Source organism: Lynx canadensis, chromosome E2 (assembly GCF_007474595.2).
Source record: "Lynx canadensis isolate LIC74 chromosome E2, mLynCan4.pri.v2, whole genome shotgun sequence".
Lineage (NCBI taxonomy): Eukaryota > Metazoa > Chordata > Mammalia > Carnivora > Felidae > Lynx > Lynx canadensis.
Genome location: NC_044317.1, coordinates 49,271,095 through 49,291,907, shown reverse-complemented (window position 1 = coordinate 49,291,907; position 20,813 = coordinate 49,271,095). Strand labels below are relative to the sequence as shown.

Here is a 20,813-nt window from a genome sequence, read left to right as displayed (position 1 = left end):
CCAGAGAGGGAGGACAAGAGGCGCAGAGAGACCCGGGCCGGGCCGGGCCACAAGGGTGGCGGCTAGGGGGGAGGGGGGGGGCGCCCAGGCTGCAGCCTCAGGAGTGCCCAGGGGCAGTGTTTTCTCCCCGCGCGGGCGGGCGCGTGGTGTGTGGGTGTGCCCGGGTGTGCCCATCACTCTCCTGCCTTGTTGCACCCCGAGGGGGGAATCACAAGTGTGCCCTGGAGCAGGCATGTCACCTGCACGAGCTGTGCTGTTGCCACCCGGTGTGTCCGTGTGTGCCGTTTGGCGTTGCTGGGTGTGTCGCCGGACGTGTTTGTGCATGAGTGTCTCGATTCCCTGTGGCTGGTGGGGCCGTGTCTCTTCGTGACATATGACATGGGAGGGAGAGGGGTTCCGTCCGCGAGATCCCTGCAGGTGCGGGCTGTGTCCCGGAGGTCAGCGTGTGCAAGGTGTGTGTCTCATGGTAGCATGCCAGTGTCTCCTCGTGTGTGGCCGGAGGACGGTCCCGTCTGTGTCCAGATGCACACGTCCAGGTCCGTGTGTTATCTCCGTGCTGCTGCGTGTGGTGGCGTTCTGCATTGTGGGTCACACTAGGAGTCACCGTGCGTCACTCTGCTCGCTTGGGCCGTTCTGTAACGTTGCTGTGCGTTGCGTCTCGTCATGGGGCTTGCGTGTGTCGTGGTGAGCTGTCATTCAGAGATGTGACCCTGTGTGTCATGTCTAGGCGTGTCCATCGCGGGGGCCTCTCCTTTCCCCACCATGAACACATGAACACAGCCTGGGTGCTCGCACGCAGAGCGTGCTGTTTGTGTGGCTGTGTATTCTGTTGCACTGGAGGGCGTCGCCCCGGTGTTGTGCGTGCTGTCGTTGCGGGCCCGGGTGTTGGCCGGGCCAGTGGATCACATCTGCTGTTTTATTGCGACGCACGGTGTTTTGTGAAAGATGGTGCCGGGAAATACCGTGTCGGTGTGCTTTGTGTCATTCTGTGTCCGTGTAGGACTCTGTGTATGTTGTGTTTGTGTGTTGGTGTGGCCATGCGTGTTGGAATGCATCATGAACCGGGCCGTGTGGGGGTGTAGTTCGGATGTGGCTTGTCAGTCAGAGGAGATACTGCGTGCCCTACTCTGTGCGTGTTGCATTTAGGCGTCGTGGTCCGGGTAGACTGTGCCCCAGCTGCATGGGGCTCCCTCCCCCGTGGGGCACCGCTCTGGGTTCTGTCCTCCGTGATGCGCCAAAATAGAGCAGGATGTCTTACTCTGGGCATGTGCTGTTTGGGGCTTTTTCTATAGGTCTCTCCGTGGGTCCATTTATGTTGTTCTAACTACGCATCTGGATGGCATTGTGCCCCGGGGTATACTGTGTGGCACGGTCTGTCTGTGCTGCAAGTCATTCTGAGCCTGTGCTCCCGGGTCGCCAGGTGCTATGATGTGGATCAGTGTGCATTTCTCTCTGTGCTGGCGCTGGGGGACGGCCACAGGTGTGTCCCTAAACGTGGTGTGTCTGCACACGTCGGGTGTCATTCCGCAGGTGTAGAATGTTTGGGACACTTACTAGCGCATTGTTTACATAGATGTGTTGAGTGTGGCATCTGGCTGTCACTGAGTCAATACATATTGTGTGTCTGTGGGAAAACTGGTATGTGTTATGCTAATGTAGCTGTGGCCGTGCACCGTGTGCGGGGGTCTGGGTGTGGCTATTTGTGTCGGAGAATGTTGTGTCCGTTTTGATTGTCATGTTTGTGCCTGTGTGTGGACAATATTTGGGTGGTCACGTGCGACCCGGGGCAGTGCCTGCCTTGCTGAGTGCCGGCGTGGGTCACACCGCATGTGTGATGTCTGGGTGTGGCTGTGGGTTTCAGAGCTCATCGGGAGTTGTGAGTCACTCGGTGTAGGTTGTGTTGTGTGCCCATGTGTGTTAGGTTCCGTCTCCGGCCATGCCGTGTGTGAAGGTTCATCACCCCGCGTCTTGTGGTGTCTGGGTGTGGCTGAGTGAAGGTGTGCATTACAGGGCGCAGACTGTTGTGTGTGACAAAACCTATTGTGTCCCAGAAGCATGTGTCTTTATCCACGTGGATGCACGCCTCTTCCTTGCTCTGCCCCGAGACACACCCCAGTCCCTCCTTAGACCGAGAAGGGAGGTTGGGGAGCCTCCCCTCTGCCCAAGGGCCACGCCAGCCCCTCCCCGCCCTGCCCAACCGTCACCACCCCCAGAGGGCACAGACTCCCTCCGTGCCTCAAAGCAAGAGCCCCAGAGCGAGGAGCAGAGCAGGCTGAGGACCTGCAAGCCACAGTGGCTGCCCTTTGTGTGCTGCGAGGTGGGGGACCCTGGGCAGGAAGCTGGCTGAGCCCCAAGACCGCAGGGGCCATGGGCGGGGAGCTGGTGCCAGGCCTGGGGGCCCTACAGCGGCGAAAGCGGCTGCTGGAGCAGGAGAAGTGGCTGGCTGGCTGGGCACTGGCACTGGCGGGAACTGGCATCGGACTCATGGTGCTGCACGCGGAGATGCTATGGTTTGGAGGGTGCCCGGTGAGTGGAACTCTTATCCTGGGTCCTGGGAGGCTGGGGGCTGAGGGAGGAGGGGCTGGGGGGAGAGGCTGGGGCCTGAAGGAGGAGGGGCTAGGAGACCTGGACCCCTGGGTCTGAGAGAGGAGCCGCTGAGGGTCTGGAGCCCGAAGTCTGAGGGAGGAGGGGTGAGGGGGTCTGTGCTTCTGGGTCTGAGGAGGGGGCGGAAGTCCCAGACTCCTGGGTGTGAGGGAGGAGGGGGCTGGGGGGCCGGACTCCTAGGGCCCAGGGGAGGTAAATGCTCAGGGCTCTCTCTGCAAAAGGAAGGAAGAGGGGTCACAGTGTCTCAGTATTTGAAGGTTTGCAATTGGACAGCTGGAGGTCCAGGACCCCTGGAGGCCAGGGGGCGGCTGATCAGATCCTCCAGTCTCCCAAGAGCCCATTAGAGGAGAGATAGCCTCAGGGTCAGTGAAGGGAGGGTGGGGAGAAAAACGAACTTCTTCCAGTAGGCGGCGGCTCCTTGGTCCTTATCTAAAGTCTAACCTTTACCTAGTGCCTTGGCTGCAAAGGGCTGAGAGCCCAAGAAACTGGCTGGGGTGGGGGTGGGAAACGGAAAACCACCCCGGCCCCTCCGCATGTCCGTCATTCCCAACCTCCCCACAGTCTACCTGCTATTTAGTCTGAGACATAGTGGAGAAGTAGGTGTGCAGAAGCCTGGACTCGTAGGTCCCAGGGGAGGAGGCTGGGAGCCCAAGCTTCTGGGTCTGAAGAAGGAGGCTTAGAGCGCCTTTGTGGGAAGGGGGCCCGACTGAGGATAGTGTGAGTAGGAAGGAAAAGGACAGGTGGGGCCAGGACAGGTCTGAGCAGGCTCTGGGCGCATTCCAGCCCGGGTCTGGGCAGTGATGGGGCAGATGGAGGACAGGGGTCAGGATCCGTGGATTGAGCACAGAACAGAATTGCTTAACCGGAAAGGAGGGGTTGGAGAACTGTCTGGGGTAAGGGATGTGGAACTGGGCTGGCTGGGGGGGACTGACTTGAGGACCGGGTTGGGGGATTCCTGGAGGAGGGAGGCTCAGGCTTGGATTTGGGGGCAGGGGAGGAGGGCAGTTCCGAAGGGATCAGGAGCCACATGCAGGGTCAGAGCAGGCTGGCTTCCTCTGGCCGGGCAGCTGAGGCCAGGGCAGCGGGGACAGAGGGGGTGGGGCCACCGAAGCCCATGCCAACAGGAAGCATGGCCAGAGCCTACCCGCCGCTCCCACGCTTCAGCACCCCGCCCAGCAGGGGAGGTGAGGACGTGAGCTCCACAGATGGGAAAGGACAGGGGGGTCTTTCCTACCCCACTCCCTCCCTCCACCTTCTCACCTCTCATTTCTTCCTTCCCTCTGCTGCCTGCCAGGCTGCTGCCTGTGGCAGTTGGACTCTGGAGAAGGTGCTGTGGCTTTCTGAGCCTCAGTCTCCCCATCTGTAAACTGGGGGTGAGGGTTCAGATACGTGGCCCTAAGGGTCCTCCTCAGCCCCCTTTCCACTTGTGCCTTGACAACATCCATCCCTGCTCCCCACCTCCATCTCAATCTTATGGGCTCATTTTGCAGGGCCCCGACACCTGCTGGGGGGGGAGGGGCTGGAGGAGAACAGGTGCAGGGAACAAGATGGAGATATGAGCAGGGGGAGGGGCGGAGAGAGACACAGACAGGCTGCCACTGAGCGACAGAGACACAGAGAGACTGAGATACACAGAGAGACAAAGGCGATATGAGACAGAGACAGAGATGCAGTGAGAGACAGAAGCACGGTCACACAGAGAGACAGCGAGAGCTCCCCAAGTGAGCTCCCCAAGTGAGGGAGATGGAATGCCTGGCAGAAACAGAGGCCCTCAAACACAAATAGAGATAGAAGCAGAAGCATCCCCAGAGACTGAGTCAGGGATTTGGGGGAAGAGAAACCGGCAAAGTAGAGAGGGCCACCAGAGAAGTGGGGTGCTGTGTGGGCAGGGGGTGTGTCTAGTGGAGTCTGAGACACACTGAAGAAAGAGACAAGGGACTTAGGGAGACTTAGCAGGATGAAGGGGTAGGGGAGGGCTAGGAACAACAGCACCATTGTTCTGGGAGGGGGGGGGGGCAGGCCCCCTGGGGCGGGAAACTGGCCCTCTTCCCCTGCACAGAAGGTGGGGCCCTGGCCCCAGGGGAGCCAGCAGCCATCTGAGAGGGGAAGTAGGTGCTAAGCTCAGCGTGGGAGCCCGGGTGGTCCCCTCCCCACTAACAACACTCCTCAGGTGGGGACCCCTCCCCACTCCTGCTATGGTATCCAGCAATCCCAGTCCCACCTAAATCCCTCCTTCAAGAATTCTAGATCTCTCCAAGGTATTGCCACACAAAGAGAGGGGGGAAAAAAATCTCTCCGTGGTTTCTGGAGGCCATGTGCTTCCGGCCAGATCTGCCCTGGGCTTAGAGCCAGGAGAGAGAGCAATGGGAAGGAGACACAGGGGACAGGACTCAGTGGCCTTCCTCAGAGCTGGGGCTGGGGTCTCAGGGACCCAGTGCCCTGGATGGAGGGGGGTGCCATTTACCCCTTGGGTATTGAGAGAGAATCTCTAGGCTCCTTGGGGGAACCGAGAAGACGGTAGAACCTTCTAGGGCAGGTTGCTTTCTAGGGCAGGACCAGCTGTGTGAGAAGGGAAGAGGGGGGGGGACTTCCTAAAGGCCAGGTGTGTGTTTCTAGACCCCCCTCCCACCCCACACTTGAGGAACAGTGTTTTGGTGGGGAAGGGGTTGGGGGAATTTAAAAGGGATTGCAAGGTCCCCCCTCAGGTATGGGTCCTAGGAGAGTGGCTGAAGAGGAGGCTGTCGGGCTGGGAAGGAAAAGGACACTCTCCCTGGGGACCCTATGATGGTTTTGAGAGTTCCCCCAAACTGAGATATCAGGTAGAACCAGGCTTTGGTGGGGGGAGGGGGGGACGGGGGGGGGGGGGGACAGGCAGGGGGATGGGCGGAGGAGGCCAGGAAATTGGGAACTGAGAAGGGATGGCATTGGGGAGGAAGGTAGAGGGGGCCTGGAATCTTACCCCATTTTCTATCCCTCCCAACAGTGGGCGCTCTACCTGTTCCTGGTTAAATGCATGATCAGCATTTCCACCTTCTTGCTTCTTTGTCTTATCGTGGTATTTCACGCCAAAGAGGTCCAGGTAGGGCGGGCCCCACCCCGGCGGCCCCTTCCTTGCTCCCCCCCAGCCCCCACCACACCCTGTCGGCTCACACTTTCCACACTCCTCCTCCTGGTCTGAGTAATGAGGTTTCTCCACCCTAAGATTTGTCCACAGCCTCACCCACCGAGATGAGAATAACCACAGACAGACAGACAGACAGAGCCTCCTGAAGCAACCCAGTCCCGTGCTCCATTTGCAGCCCTGGGGTGCTGAGAACTCTCACCCCCAGGCACCCCCACTCCAGGCCCAGCCCCCCCCCAGATCTCTGTCCTCCATCCTTGAGGCCCCACCATTCCAGGCTTTGTGCCTGAAGGTCCCTCCCTACTCCTGAGCTCCCCACCTCTCTGACAATTACCCTCTAGACCCGGTGGGGGGTGGGTGGGGTATCTTTCCACCCTTCGCCCCCCTCCCATCTCATATCTCATCCAGACACTCAACTCTCCACCCCTCTCCCCTCATCCCACCCCCCACATCCCAGGATCCTGTTGCCTCTATTCCTTCCCCCTTTACCCTATAAAATGGGGGTTATTGGCCATATGTAATAATTCCCCCTGTGATGCCCACTCAGTAAAAAGTACGTATTATCATTAACAGCAGTCATTCAAAAGGTGAAATGGCCTCGATTTATAGCTCAGTGTGCTGGGCCTCAGTTTCTGCATCTGTAAAATGGGCCTCATAATGCTTTCAATCTCACTGTGTTGTCAGCATTCCCTGAGTCATAACATGGAAAGGAGAGAGAGTAGTGCCTGGCACGTCCAAAGTGCCCTGTAAAATGTCACCTATAGCCATTGCTAATGGTGTGCGGTTTACAGTTAGTTACTACCCGTGTCCCCAGAAGCAGGAGGTGGAGAGGGCTCCGTGGATGTGAACTGTAAGCTCCAGGGAGGCAGGGGTTTCTGTTTTCCTCACCTGTATCTTCCATACATAGAACAATGTGGGGCACACAGAAAGTTCTGGAAGTGGGCTGAAACTGGGGGTAGGGGTGGGAAAAGGTGCAGAGACGCCCTCCTCAGATCCTGTCCCACTCCTTCCCCACCCTCCCCAGTCCCACCTGCCCGACCTGTGCTGCCTCCCTCCCCCCCTCCCCCGCACCCAGGGCCCCTGCCCCCGTGGGCGCGTCCCCCTTATCTTCGGACGCAGGCAGACGCAGACAGGCAGGCGGCCTCTTGACCTTCGTGTGACCCCCTGCCTCCCCACTCTGTCCCCTCCCCGCAGTTGTTCATGACCGACAACGGGCTCCGGGACTGGCGCGTGGCGCTGACCGGGCGGCAGGCGGCGCAGATCGTGCTGGAGCTGGCCGTGTGCGCTCTGCACCCAGCGCCGGTGCGGGGGCCGCGGTGCGCTCAGGGTTTAGGGTCCCGGTCCGCGGCGACGCAGTCCTGGCCGGGCTTCCTGGATGAGGGGGAGGCGCTGCTGTCGCTGGCCATGCTGCTGCGCCTCTACCTGGTGCCCCGCGCCGTCCTCCTGCGCAGCGGCGTCTTGCTCAACGCGTCCTACCGCAGCATCGGCGCCCTCAACCAGGTCCGCTTCCGCCACTGGTTCGTGGCCAAGCTGTACATGAACACGCACCCGGGTCGCCTGCTGCTCTGCCTCACGCTTGGCCTCTGGCTCACCACCGCCTGGGTGCTGTCGGTGGCCGAGAGGTGAGGGTACTGGGGGTGGAGGGTCGGGGTACCTGGAGCATCGGAGGGAGCCGCTTACAGCCACAGCTTCCCTGGATGGCGGTACAGCTTGGGCCCCTTGGGGGCAAAGTGGAGGAGAAAGCTGTTTGTCCACACTCATCCACTGGGGTGAGAGGAACCAACTGACCACCTCCAGTCTCCCCAGACACACACAGGCCCTAGCAAGCCCTTCCCTTCCCACTCCCACACCTGCCCTGTCTCAGGTTTCCAGGCATCTATTCAGTCTCTGGCGCCTGGTCAAGGGTTGCAACTGCCCGGTTGGAGGTCAGTGACACCCTTTCCGAATCAGCACAGAGATGCTCTGTGGGCACTCCCTGTGATCCTGGGACAGGGGGTGATTTGGGGGGGGGGGGGGTTTGGGGCTGCTCTGGAAGGAAATTCCCTGCCGGGAATGGATACAGGATTCCAGGCTGCCTGCTGGACAGACTGGATGCTGGGCCTGTAGCCTTTCAGGGCCTCAGTTTCTCTCTCTTACAGATAAAGAAAGCGAAGGTAATCTTAGTCGGTGTTTCTTAAAGTGTGGTTCCCGGATCAGCAGCATCACCTGGGAACTTGCTGCAAATCCAAATTCTCAAGCCCTACCCAGACCTACCAAATTAAAACTCTGGTGGGTGGGGCCAAGCAATCTGTTTTAACAGGTGATTCCTCTGGTTCAGTACCTCCGGCAAAGGATTCTTGAAAAGAGGCAGGGAATGACAAGCACTGTCTTTAGATCCTTCCTCTCTGACCCTCTGTTCCTTCATCTGTAAAATGGGTGTCAAATCCCACCATCTTTCAAGTCTCCCCAGCAATTCTAATCTTTCATGATTTTCTTTTTTTTTTAAAAAAAAATTTTTTTTTTCAACGTTTATTTATTTCTGGGACAGAGAGAGACAGAGCATGAACGGGGGAGGGGCAGAGAGAGAGGGAGACACAGAATCGGAAACAGGCTCCAGGCTCCGAGCCATCAGCCCAGAGCCCGACGCGGGGCTCGAACTCACGGACCGCGAGATCGTGACCTGGCTGAAGTCGGACGCTTAACCGACTGCGCCACCCAGGCGCCCCATAATCTTTCATGATTTTCAACTCCTTCATCTTGCAGAATCTGTTTCCCTCCCACCATGTTTCTCATTTGAAAAATGGGAGGGTGGGAGGGGGTGAAATTTCTAAATCCCAAGACAGAAGTCCTCAAACCTGAATGTCCTTCTGGATGAAGGGAGTGGGAATTAACAGTGTAAATTCAGTCCCTGCCTCCAGAGAGTAGTGGCTGTGATGGGTCTAGGGGCATCATGAATGAAGCTTTCCCTGCTGACCCCGATGCAAGTGGTCTGTGGGCTTGAGTTAGACAAATCAGGATCTTCAATCCCTTCCATGGCTGGAACTAAATGTCTCCTTCCGTGAAGTGAGGGGAAGGGAGGACAGGGTCCTGCCTTTTTAGTCTTGATGGGGCACCCATAGGCCATACAACATCTTTGTAGACATTAGAAAAAGGGGCCCCTGGGGTGCCTGGCTGGCTCTATAGGTGGAGCATGAGACTCTTGATCTTGGGGTTGTGAGTTTGAGCCCCACATTGGTGTAGATTACCATAAATATATAGATAGATAGATAGATAGATAGATATAGATATGTAATTTTTTTTTTTTTTTTTTTAAGAAAAAGTCTCCCCTTCCTCCAGGTAGATGGGATCACTGTCAGGGTGGACAAGTGGACTTTGGGCTGGGTTTCTGCCCCCTCTCAACCCTCCAACAATACACTCTGAAAGCAGCAGTCCTGGTAACCTAGCTAAAACCAAACAGGCTTTGGAATTGGTTGGATCCAGGTTCAAATTCCATAGCCCAGAGTGGCTGAGCCTCTCTTGCCCAGCTCACACAGCAGAGAGGAAGCCGGGCAGGCTCTCCAAAGCCCAGAACTTACTGACTTTTTCTCTGTTTCTGGGGACTGTAGGTGTGTTAGGAAGGAGAGTATCAGACAGCATGGAAACCCCTGGGGTGAGGTTTCTGAACTAACTCCTCTTTCCCCACAGGCAGGCTGTTAATGCCACCGGACACCTTTCGGACACACTGTGGCTGATCCCCATCACATTCCTGACCATTGGCTATGGGGACGTGGTGCCAGGCACCACGTGGGGCAAGATTGTCTGCCTCTGCACTGGAGTCATGGTGAGTACAGCCTCCTCAGGGACCCTACCCCTGTCCCAAATTGCTCATCCTCTGGGCCCCAGGAAATCATGGAGCCAACAAAGGCATTCAAGGACACTCCCAAGAAACTTGGGTGTCTGGACACCCACTGCCCCATTTCCTTCCAAAACCCAGGAATCCATCCCATAAGTCCTTGCTCTCTTTGGAACCTAGGACCCTAGGCTTCACCGTCCTCAAGAAAACAGGCCCCTGACTTCCCAGCCCTATTTCCTTCCGGAATCCAGGAATCCAGCCCTGAGCCTCATGAAGGCTCAGGCACCCTGCCCCTCACACCCCTACCCTCTCAACTAACTGTCTAGGACACAGACACCTGATTTCCCAGTGCTAGGCTCCTCCAGGATTCAGGAACCCAGTCTCCAGCCTCCATTAAGGCTATAGATTCATCAAAAGCATGCCTGTAGGGTCAGGCTGCCTGGATTCAAATCCTGTTTCTGCCACTTCAAAGCAGGGATCAAGCCTTATAACCTCCTGGTTTCTTCATCTATAAAATGAACATGCTGATATTAGCATATTCCTCATGGGGTTCCTGAGATTAAATTAATTAAACCACATAAAGGGTGTCAGACAGCACCGAGCATGTAGGAAACGTTCAGTATATGGGTTAGGGGGTGGGGGTGAGAGGGCTGTTATTTGTTAACTAGTCCTAAGCATCCAGCTGTCCCCACCCTAGCTCCTCTGTTCTCAAGGATGAGGCAAAGGGTCCCCAGAGCTAGCCTCCTCCTGAATCCTGACATCTACCAGCTTTCTTTCATAGACCAAGGCATCTAGTTCCCCCCACCTGGTCCCTAGCCCCATCTAGGACCCAACACTCAAGGCCTTGGCCTTCACCTCCTCATGAGATATGGCTCCTCCCACACTCAGGGACTCGGGCTGCCAGCCCCCAGCCCTGATGTTGTCCCAGAAAGGACATGCTGCATCTCCAAGCCCTGGGCCCACTGGTGATGGATGGGGTGATAGTTAAGTGTGATCCCCTCCCCAGGGGTGAGTCTTTGGGACCAGCAAAGAGGGGTAGAGGTTCAACCAAGGAAACACTCCCAAAAGGTCAGGAACCCTCAGGGCTGCCTGGGACCTCCTCCCTCATTTGACATAAGGAGAAACCTTGGTCAAGGAGAGACCTAGAAAGATCAGGCAATTTGCACTAGAGCTCACAGCCCAACTCCTGGCTGAGAGGTTCCCCAGCATAATGGAATAATCATAGCCAACTTTACTGAGCACATACTCTGTGCCAGTCTCTGCTCTGAACACTTTCCAGGTGTTAACTTAAGGAGTCCACAGGGTCATACTGTGAGGGCGTGCCTATTTCACAGGAAGAAAGTGAGACACTGAGAGATCAAGGAACATGCTCAGAGCTGGGCTTTGAACACAAGCAGTCGGGGGCGCCTGGGTGGCGCAGTCGGCTAAGTGTCCGACTTCAGCCACGTCACGATCTCGCGGTCCGTGAGTTCGAGCCCCGCGTCGGGCTCTGGGCTGATGGCTCAGGGCCTGGAGCCTGTTTCCGATTCTGTGTCTCCCTCTCTCTCTGCCCCTCCCCCGTTCATGCTCTGTCTCTCTCTGTCCCAAAAATAAATAAACGTTGAAAAAAAATTTTTTTTGAACACAAGCAGTCGGGGAACCGATGTTTGCAACAAGTAAATTGTTCAGAGGTTTTGTGAGCTGAGATACAGCTTGGGGAAGAGGAAGGCTCCAGAAGAAAATTTATTGTAAGGAAGCACAGCAGGTGCCACTGAGCAGCTGATGGGTCAGAGGCCTTGGGAGAAGGGAGAAGCTTACGGACCAAAGCGCTCAGGCAGCTGAGGCGCAATGAGGCCAGGCTGAGTTGTCTGGAGGCAAAGCCTAGAACTTGGAAGGCTCTGAAAGCCAGGCTAAGAAGTTTGGGGCAGGGGGAGCCTAGATTAGGGTAAGGGGGCAGGGTCATAATTGTTAGATCTCCCTGAGGTCAAGGTCAGGAGAGGGGAGGCTGGAGATGGTCCAGGAGGGAAGGGACGTGGCCAGGAGTGGGCAGGAGCCACAGGGGTGGGAGGAGGTTGAGGGATAACCTCAGTGATCTGATTGCCAACTGGGTGAGAGCAATGGGGAGGCAGTGGTGGGGACTGCCCCTCGCCCAGAATCTCTCCTTCTCCAATCACGCCCTTAACGAAAGAGGATGTTCTGGTGGTATGAATGCTACACATGAGTGGGACTCAGACATGTCACTTGTGATCCTAGCTCTACCCCTCACAGCTGTGGGACTGTGGTTCTCCCTGGGCCTGCTCGTCTGTCAACTAGGGGTGGTCTTGCCCGCCTTCTGTGGCTGTTGTGAAGGTTCAAGGAGAGAGTTTGGTGGCACAGGAGCCCCAGAGGCCTCCTGTCATCGCGTCTGCTGTGCCCACAGGGGGTCTGCTGCACAGCCCTGCTGGTGGCCGTGGTGGCCCGGAAGCTGGAGTTTAATAAAGCAGAGAAGCACGTGCACAACTTCATGATGGACATCCAATATGCCAAAGAGGTGAGGATGGGCACATGGCACCCACAGCACACGCCTCCCTCAGACCCAGGAGTCCCCACCCATCCCCTCCTGCCCCAGCCTCCAACCCTCCCTTCCCTCAGACCAGGGAGTCCAGGCCCCAGCCCCTTTCCCAGAGCCCTAGGGGTGTCTCCGCTGACACCGTGCCCACCCTCAGATGAAGGAATCAGCTGCCCGAGTGCTGCAAGAGGCCTGGATGTTCTATAAACACACACGGAGGAAGGAGCGTGGAGCTGCCCGAAGGCACCAGCGCAGGCTGCTGGCTGCCATCAACAGGTGAGGGCCTCTCTGTGCACATCTCCTCCACTCTGCATAGTGTGTGTGAGCGAGCGTGAGTGCGTGCCCGGGTCAGGACACCCATGTGCGGTCTCACCGAACAGATGTCCACCTAGACCTCACAGTGACTCTGATGATTCATCTTGCACGTCTCAGTGTCTGTGGGTCCGTGCCACTCCACATGTGGGTCAGGATACCTGGGTCTCTACCTGGAAGATGGGCTCACGGGTGCAGCTCTCTGGAAACCCTTCCCCACTGCTCCGTGTCTCTGTGAGTCTCTTCTCCCCTTATCCATCCCTGAGCAAGGGTCACTTCTAACCTCGCACCTCTTCCCACAGGTTCCGCCAGGTGCGGCTGAAACACAGAAAGCTCCGGGAGCAAGTGAACTCCATGGTGGACATCTCCAAGGTACCGGGGCCCGGTGGGAGGGGTCTGGAAGAAAAGGGAGTTTGGGGCCACGGCACTGGTAGGGAAATCTGGTCCCGGCATACAGAACACTGGCAGGGGTCTGGCACACACACGCACTTGACAAAGGTTTGTGGTTGAATGAATGATTCAGTAGTTTCTTAAACTCATGTAGGGGACAGATCCCTTTTATTTTTTTTTGTTTTATTTTTTTTTTCAACGTTTATTTATTTTTGGGACAGAGAGAGACAGAGCATGAACAGGGGAGGGGCAGAGAGAGAGGGAGACACAGAATCGGAAACAGGCTCCAGGCTCTGAGCCATCAGCCCAGAGCCTGACGCGGGGCTCGAACGCACGGACCGCGAGATCGTGACCTGGCTGAAGTCGGACGCTTAACCGACTGCGCCACCCAGGCGCCCCAGACAGATCCCTTTTAAACTTAAATCGTGTAAGAACTCCAGCATTTAGTTTTAAATCATTTTTATTGTCGTGTTACATGTGGACAGGTAACATTCCTTCTAACTCTCTTAGACAACAATAAAACCAAAGCAAACATACGAGCCAAATTCAAACATAAATGGCAAAACCAATAAAATGCAAATTAACACGGACACAGACCGATGCCATCATTCCAAGGAAGTCAGTCTCTGCTGTGATTGTAAAGAGGGGCCCAGGGCCACGGGTGCTTCTGCCCTGGGCACGCTGGCCTGGCCAAGGCAGACTCCACTTGCCATTCTTCTGCTGGGGCCACTTGATTCGGCCAGTGATTGGGGTGGTGATGTCACATCCCTTGGCTTGGCTCACAGCGCCTTTTGCTTATCCGGTGGCCTTTGCTTTTTCTCATTAGCCCGAGACAATTCAAACAGTGACCCTTGGTGCCAATGCCATGGTAAACACAGTCACAGATGCAGGCCCCTAAACTGCATGGCAGGTCTCAGGGAGGAGGTGGTGGCCTAGATCTGCCAGAATTGGCAGGTCATAATTTCTGAAGACTATCCGGCCAAAAAACATAGAATTCAAGAATTCTCATAGAAAGCTCACACACCCTCAAGGATGAAGCTGTGAATCCTCATCTGAGAAGGTAATGAAAGGGCTACGTGCATTCTGAAGCCATTCATCAATTCCACAAATGTTTAGTGAGCACCTACCTTCTACGTCCTAAGCCTTATTCTAGGTGCTGCCTTGGGCATGTCATTTTAACTGCTCTAGGCCTGTTTACATAGCTGTAAAAACGGGAACAGAATTCGCACTCCTCGCACTTTTAAGGAGTTTTAAACCATGTAGGGGAAGCACTGAGCCAAGCAGCTGGGATAAGGGGAAGTCTACCTCACCCACTGATACCTCTGACCCGCTCTGCCCAGATGCACATGATCCTGTGTGACCTGCAGCTGGGTCTGAGCAGCTCCCATCAGGCCCTGGAGAAGCGGATGGATGCACTGGCCCGGAAGCTGGACACCCTGACCGAGCTGCTTAGCAATGCCCTGGGGCCGCAGCAGCTTCCAGAACCAAGCCAGGAGGCCACGTAGCTGGTGAGAGGGCTGGACTCAGGCAGAACATCCTGGAGAAATGGTGCCTGTGGATAGCGCCCCATGGGGCTAAGGGGCAGGGGATGGTCTTGGGGACAAGGCTACCCTTTCTCTTCTGCTGTTTGGAAGACAGGACTCAAGTTTGGGGCTGGACTAGCAGGAAAGGAAGGAGACAGTCCTTCTCTTTGCTGACCCTCAATATCTTCTCCCTCTTTCTTTGCTTGGTCTGCCTGCCTGTCTCTGGGCATGCTCTCAGTCTCTGTGCAAATGCCCAGTCTCTTGGTGGCAGGTACACCCACCCTCTTCCTTCCTCCTCTGTCCACTGGTGTCTGTCTCCACCTCAGTGTCCCTGCTGTTGCTCTCCCTCTGGCTTCTGGCCTGCCTGTCTAGCCATGTCTCTATTTGTCTCCCCAGGACCCATGGAGGAAGAACCAAGCTACTTTCCCCAGGATTGAGGTCGAGGACATTGTCCCTGCTACTCCTGACCCAGCCCTACGAATAAAGCACCTCGAGTGCAAGGACCGAAGGGGGCTCCACCTTTGGATGGGCTCACTCACGGATGGCTGCTGGAGGAGACACTGGCTCAAGGAGAAGGGCCGTGGCCACACACACACACGCCCACTCCCTGCCCCCAACGGGAAAATGGTCACTACTACCCTACATACCCTCGACAAAACATCCTCACTATGCTGCTACGGATGACCTCCAGCTTTCAGTTAGAAGGGGAGGTGCCTGGGGGGGTGAGACTTCTGGGTCCCAGAGGAGGAGGGGACCAGGGGTGGGGGGGGGCCCAGAGTCCAGGATCCTGGGATGCCTCAGTTACCGCTGGATAAGGGAGCTGAAGGAACCAGGCCTGAGGCTGAGAAGAAGCAGCGCCCTCTGGCGGGAGAGCAAGGAGAACACAGTTTTCCAGAGCTGCAGAGTATTTGGTGGGGAGAAGGCGGGTGGGGGGCACAACTCACCAGTCTCTGCTCTTAACTTTGTAATAAATGTTAAACAAAGCCAGAAGAAGTTGCTGTTTCTTTCTGAACATATGTACACTCCCAACAGGCAGATCATCCAGTGGAAGGCCCCTGTCTGGCCTGAACCTTAGTTGCCCTGTCTATACAACAGACCCCTCCTCTAAGTGCCCTCCCAGGTCTGTGGGTCCTCAATAACCCCCACCCCCACAGATCTGAGGCTAAGAGCAAAGGCTTCAATTCCAGGATTTGGTTCAGGGTCCAAAGCCTAGCTCTGCCATCCGCTACCTGTGTGACTTTGGGCAAGTGGCTTCACCTCTCTGAACATTTTACCTCACTTCTAGAATGGGTCCACCTTGTGCTCGCTTCGGCAGCACATATACTAGAATGGGTCCACCTTCCCACGGAACTGCTGTGAAGATGAAAACAGGGACTGGCACAGACGGGCAGGCATTTAGTAAGAACCAGATACACGAGAGACGGTTCATCATTTTTATTTTCGCTATTGATTTTCAGATGTGGTGCATGGCTGCTCTTTTTCTTTTTCCTGCCGCCCTCCCTCCCTTACTCATCTCGCCAGGACCTAGATGACGACTCACCGGTCAGGAGACTAACAAGAACCCCAAACTATCCCAACATACTCATTTCATTATCTGCTTAAGACTCAGACAGGAAAGGGGGAGGGGCTAGCAGTTCTGGAGGCCCTACTGTGTGCTTCCCTCCTGTAAATCACCTCGACCAAACCCTTCCCACCCCGTTGTAGAGATACAGAAACTGAGGTTGCAGGAAGGGCCACGTCTAGAGGCTGGAGGTCTGGCCGCAGGGCCCAGATTCACACCCAGCTTGCCCTGCCCTGTGGCTGAGCCCTCCCTCTGCCCTGCCTGAGGTGAGTCAGAGGCCGAGTGGCCTTGGACCTCTTGGAGGTTTCACTTCCCATCACTTCCCTCAACGGCTCCATTCCACTTTGAGAGGCTGATTCACCCTCGCTTCCTTCGCTCTGCGGGGAAGCCCGTCTGGGAGTCATCCTTCTCTGCTGAGCTATCTTCGGATTTCCCTGCAAAGCCACAGTTAGCCTCATCCCTTGGCTCCGGGAGCTAAACTGGGGCTTGCACCACCCACTGCCACGAATTGCCCTTCCTCTGGACGCCAGCCCACTTGGCAGTACAGGAGACAGGAACTGGATGAAGACATCTCCAACACCCTCCCCCTGCAGGAAGCCCTCCTTGCAGTGTTACAGCCAGATCCCCTGCCAAACGACCGCACAAATCTCTAAAAAGGAAGCAAAGTGGGTATTGTGTGGTCCCGTTTTACATAAAAAGTAACTGAGGCAGAGAGAGATTTAAGAAACCTGCCCAAAGCCACAGTAGAGAAGGGGGAGCTGGGCTCTGACCCAGGGAGCCTGGCTCCAGAGCCCCAGCACTTAGCCAACGGGCCCATTGAGAAGCTCAGGGATGATTAATACCGTATTTTCATTTCTGTTCTCTACTGTGTCTTCAATGTCAAGGGCTGGCACATGCAGGGCCTCAGTGAATATCACTGAATGAAAACCCTGAACGCCTGGGGGGCCCAAATTCCTCACCTCCAGCTAAGGTGGTTTTCACTGTGACAAGGCAGGAACTGGTTAGAAGTGGCTTTTCACTAAGAAACTAAGAGGACACGTCAGCGATCCCGTTCTCGAGTATCTTGGATTTGCCCCGCTACTTTCACCCATTTCCCAATGTGGGGCATGGGTCCTGAGACCCCCCTTCCGGCGGCTTCTGCACTCCCCCTCACAAAATCAGCACTTCTATCAGGAGCTAGTAGGGCCGCAGGCACGAATCAGATGTCTGTCCCCAGGGAGCTCAGTCTCACATGCTCTGGACTTCTCTCCTGTTTTACCTCCACTCCCATGAGAGGGCTGGTTGGGGAAAAGAGGGCCCAGAGAGGGGTGGCAGTTAGAAAGCCAGTCAGGAGCTGAGGCTGAGGCAGATTCTGGCCTCTCTCCTTCCATGCACCTGCATCCCGGGACCCTGAGGACTCTCCCAACATTCACACGTCCCTGGACCTAGCCCTGGCTCAAACTTCCGTGGCTCCCACCTGCCCTTCTGTCAAAGTCTAGCTTTTTGGCTCGGCTCATTTCTTCTTTTATGGAGATCCATTTTACGTAAATCACACATATTTTATTTTATTTTTTTAAAACACACACATTTTAAATGCAGTCTCATTGAATTTTTACCAATTTATTCACCGGTGCAGCCACCACTCAGATCAAGCTAGAAGTTTCCAGCCCTCTAAAGGTTCTCATATTCCTCCCAGCCAATACCCAACTCCATCCCCAGTAACCACTGTCCTGACCTCTTTTGCCCAACTTTGAAAGCAGCCCTGCTCTACATGCTAGTGTGGACCGATTTCTTAGAGTCTGCACGGTGTCTATGAGATCCATCCATGCCGCTCACTCTTTTTCATTGCAGAATAGTGTTCCACTGTGTTAATACACCCACAGGCCTCACCTTGGGGGCTCTTCAGGCTCCACAACCCCCTTCAGCCTTCTCCCACCCCACCCTGGCTGCTAATGACCCCACACCCAATTCCAGTCTGTGGGTCCCCCCCCACACCCCCACCAAGCAATTCTCAGACACCAGCTGGATGTCCTATACTTCAACTCAATTCTGACACTGTCTTCCTGGAGACAGCATCAGATTCCAGAGATTAAGAGCTCAGTCCTACAAGACCGCACCCCCCACCCCCGCACAACCTTCAGAAGCCAGTGGCAAGTCCAGATTATCATCTGTGCTTCTGGACCAATCAGCTACAGAGCACAGGTTCCAACAAACACCCCCTTGAGTTCAAGTCATCTGCTATAGCAGCTCACAGAACTCCAAGAAAAACATTTTACTTACTGGATTCCTGGTTATTGTAAATCAGTAATTATTATAAACCAGAATAAAACTCAGGAACAGGAAGATGGATGAGACACACAGGCAGGGTATGGGGAAGGGTGGGAGCTACCATGCCTTCTCCAGGAGCCCCACTCTCCCCAAATCTTCACATGCCCTAAAACCTGGAAGTTCTCTCAACCCTGTCCTTTTGGGTTTTGGTTTTTGGGTTTTTGGGGGGTTTTTTTTGGTCCTTTTGGGTTTTGATGGAGGCTTCATTACAAAGTCAGTACTGATTAAATCATTGGCCACTGGCGATTGATTCAAGCTCCAACCACCCCTTCTCCCTTTCCAGAAGGCCAAGGGTCAGACCGGCTATTTCAACCTCTACAAGGCTGGGGCCCTGGCAACAAGCCCCCAGCTTTAGGTTACCTAGGTGTTTTCCAAAAGCCACCTTGTTAACATAACAAAAGACACCTCTGCTCTCACCGCACAAAATTCCAAGGGTTTTAGGTGCTATGAGCCAGAAAAGGAGCAAAGACCACATAGATTATTATAAATCGCAGTGTCACAGCTGCTCCTGCCAGGGGGCTCCCCATCCTTCCCCAGCATCCCTTGCTGTAACTGCCCACCACCGTCCTCTCCCTCTGGCCCCAGCCACTTAGAACAAACATCACGACCATCTGTCCAGTTCTTCATTATGGTTCGTAAAGGAAGCCCTACCATTTACATCAATGCCAGACTGCAGTCCAAAGACCTTGCTTGAGCTTTTATGCTGTGCACAGTAACTGCCAACACAGAAGGAACAAGAGCGGTTTTCACAATCCAGAGGGAATGTCAGATGGTATGACTTTCTTTTACCAGGAAGAGCTGGCCCCTCTTTGATTCAAGGCCAGTCCGTCTCTCCCCTGTACACTGTCAGCACCACCCCCATTACCTGCTTGAGGACAGGTTCCTAAGTCTCCATGTCCATTTTCCCTCTAGCACTCCTGATGGCAAACAAACCTGCCATAGTTTGTCCCACCTTAAAAACGCCCGAGAGGCACCTGGGTGACTCAGGCAGTTAAGCGTTTGACTTCCGCTCAGGTCAGATCTCGTGGTTCATGAGTTTGAGCCCCACAGAGTCAGGCTCTGTGCTGACAGCTCGGAGCCTCCTCCAGTTTCTGTGTCTCCCTCTCTCTCTGCCCACTCCCCCCACTCACTCTCTCTCTCTCTCTCAAATAATAAAACATTTTAAAAAATTGAAAATAAATAAAATAAAATTTCACAATGAAAAGTCAGGAAAAAATTTTCAGTCTACAACCCTGGCTTCTCTCCTAACTGCCGCCCCTTACTCGATGTCCAGCGAGCATCTCAGAGTCAGCAGGTTCAAAGCTTGTCGATTTCCCACGAAGAGGACTCCTCCACATCTTTGTGAAAAAGCATCACCCTTCATCCAGTTGGTCAAGCCCAAAACTTTTTTTTAGGATAACTTTTTTTTTATAAGTTTTTTTTTTTTTTTTTTAACGTTTATTTATTTTTGAAACAGAGAGAGACAGAGCATGAACGGGGGAGGGTCAGAGAGAGGGAGACACAGAATCTGAAACAGGCTCCAGGATCCGAGCTGTAAGCACAGAGCCCGACGCGGGGCTTGAACTCACGGACCGCGAGATCATGACCTGAGCTGAAGTCGGCCACTTAACCGACTGAGCTACCCAGGCGCCCCTAGGATAACTTTTAAGTCATCCCTGATTCATGGTTCCTCTCACACAACCCTCTTTCTGAGTCACCATCATCTCCCATCCAGGCAGGGACATGGGCTTCCTCATCACCTGTGTCCACGCCTGCCCAGCTGCAGGCCATTCTCTTCACAGCAACTGGCGCTGCTTTAATACTTTAACTTTTCTGTGCACAGACAACAGTCACATTGCTCAAAAAAGCAGAAGTCTTCAACACTCGTCCTCACAGCTCTGTTCCGTATCTGTCTAGAACCTTCACCCCCACAAGCAACCACAGTCATTAATTCAGGGTGTTCACCATAGAGATGTTTATAAAACACACATCTCAACATGCCGGGCCTTGCTCACAGCTCTCCAACGGCTTCCTGTTACACCCGGCAAGTAACTTCCAAAGCCCTTCCCGTGGCCTACAAGACCCTATGTAACCTGGCCCCTCTCGATAGCTTCATTCCTAAATAATGCTTTCTCTCTTCCCCTCACTCTGCTCCAGCCACTCTGGTCACCTTGACAATCTTCGAACACCAGCTCCACTCCGCTTCTTCCTTCAGGTCTTTCCACGGCTTTTCAGCATCTTCACACAGTTCAGTTCCTTAACTTTGTTCAGGCCTCTGCTCAAATGTCATCTCCTCAGAGAGCCTTCCCTGACCACCTCTGACCTCCGTCACTCAAAATTTCCTTATCCTGACTTATCCTTCCACTCATCTTTTACCTGACATCATCTGCTTCACTGGAATATCTGCTCCTAGAGGGCAAGTGCTCTGGCCTATTTCCCTGTAGGATCTCCAGCCTACAGCCATGCCTGGCAGCTGACTAGAGCTCCAGAATTCAGTCAACATATGAATGAATACAATGAACACCGAAGTCAACGGAGAAATGAATACATCAAGTGGCCATGGCTCTCAACATTCCCAAGCGTGGACCCTTTGACCCTGCAATTCCACTTCAAACAAGATATCACTGATAATCCTATCACACACATGCAATCAGATGTACAAGGTTAGTAACCGCAGC

The 20,813-nt window shown here is 54.8% G+C and overlaps 1 protein-coding gene and 1 long non-coding RNA gene across 2 annotated transcripts; one reads left to right on the top strand and one right to left on the bottom strand.

Annotated features, from left to right (window-relative positions):
- Positions 1-136: 136 nt before the first annotated feature.
- On the top strand, positions 137-15,278 carry KCNN4 (potassium calcium-activated channel subfamily N member 4). Its single transcript, XM_030298653.1, has 9 exons — positions 137-2,526; positions 5,588-5,683; positions 6,920-7,347; positions 9,389-9,524; positions 11,935-12,045; positions 12,221-12,339; positions 12,678-12,747; positions 14,106-14,273; positions 14,685-15,278. The coding sequence occupies exons 1-8, from the start codon at positions 2,368-2,370 to the stop codon at positions 14,268-14,270; spliced, it is 1,284 nt and encodes a 427-aa protein (XP_030154513.1). The 5' UTR covers positions 137-2,367; the 3' UTR covers positions 14,271-14,273; positions 14,685-15,278.
- LOC115502856 lies at positions 13,749-17,806 on the bottom strand. The gene is made up of 2 exons (XR_003965215.1): positions 15,627-17,806; positions 13,749-15,584 (listed from the first exon to the last, which is right to left on the bottom strand). It is a non-coding gene; the product is annotated as an uncharacterized LOC115502856 (long non-coding RNA).
- Between the last annotated feature and the right edge of the window lie 3,007 nt (positions 17,807-20,813).

Bases quoted from the DNA above. Each gene is read 5' to 3' on its own strand.
- KCNN4 (XM_030298653.1), top strand. From the start codon at position 2,368: ATGGGCGGGGAGCTGGTGCCAGGCCTGGGGGCCCTACAGCGGCGAAAG. The intron at 12,046-12,220 runs GTGAGGATGGGC...GCCCACCCTCAG, and splicing joins ACATCCAATATGCCAAAGAG to ATGAAGGAATCAGCTGCCCG. The intron at 12,748-14,105 runs GTACCGGGGCCC...CGCTCTGCCCAG, and splicing joins CCATGGTGGACATCTCCAAG to ATGCACATGATCCTGTGTGA.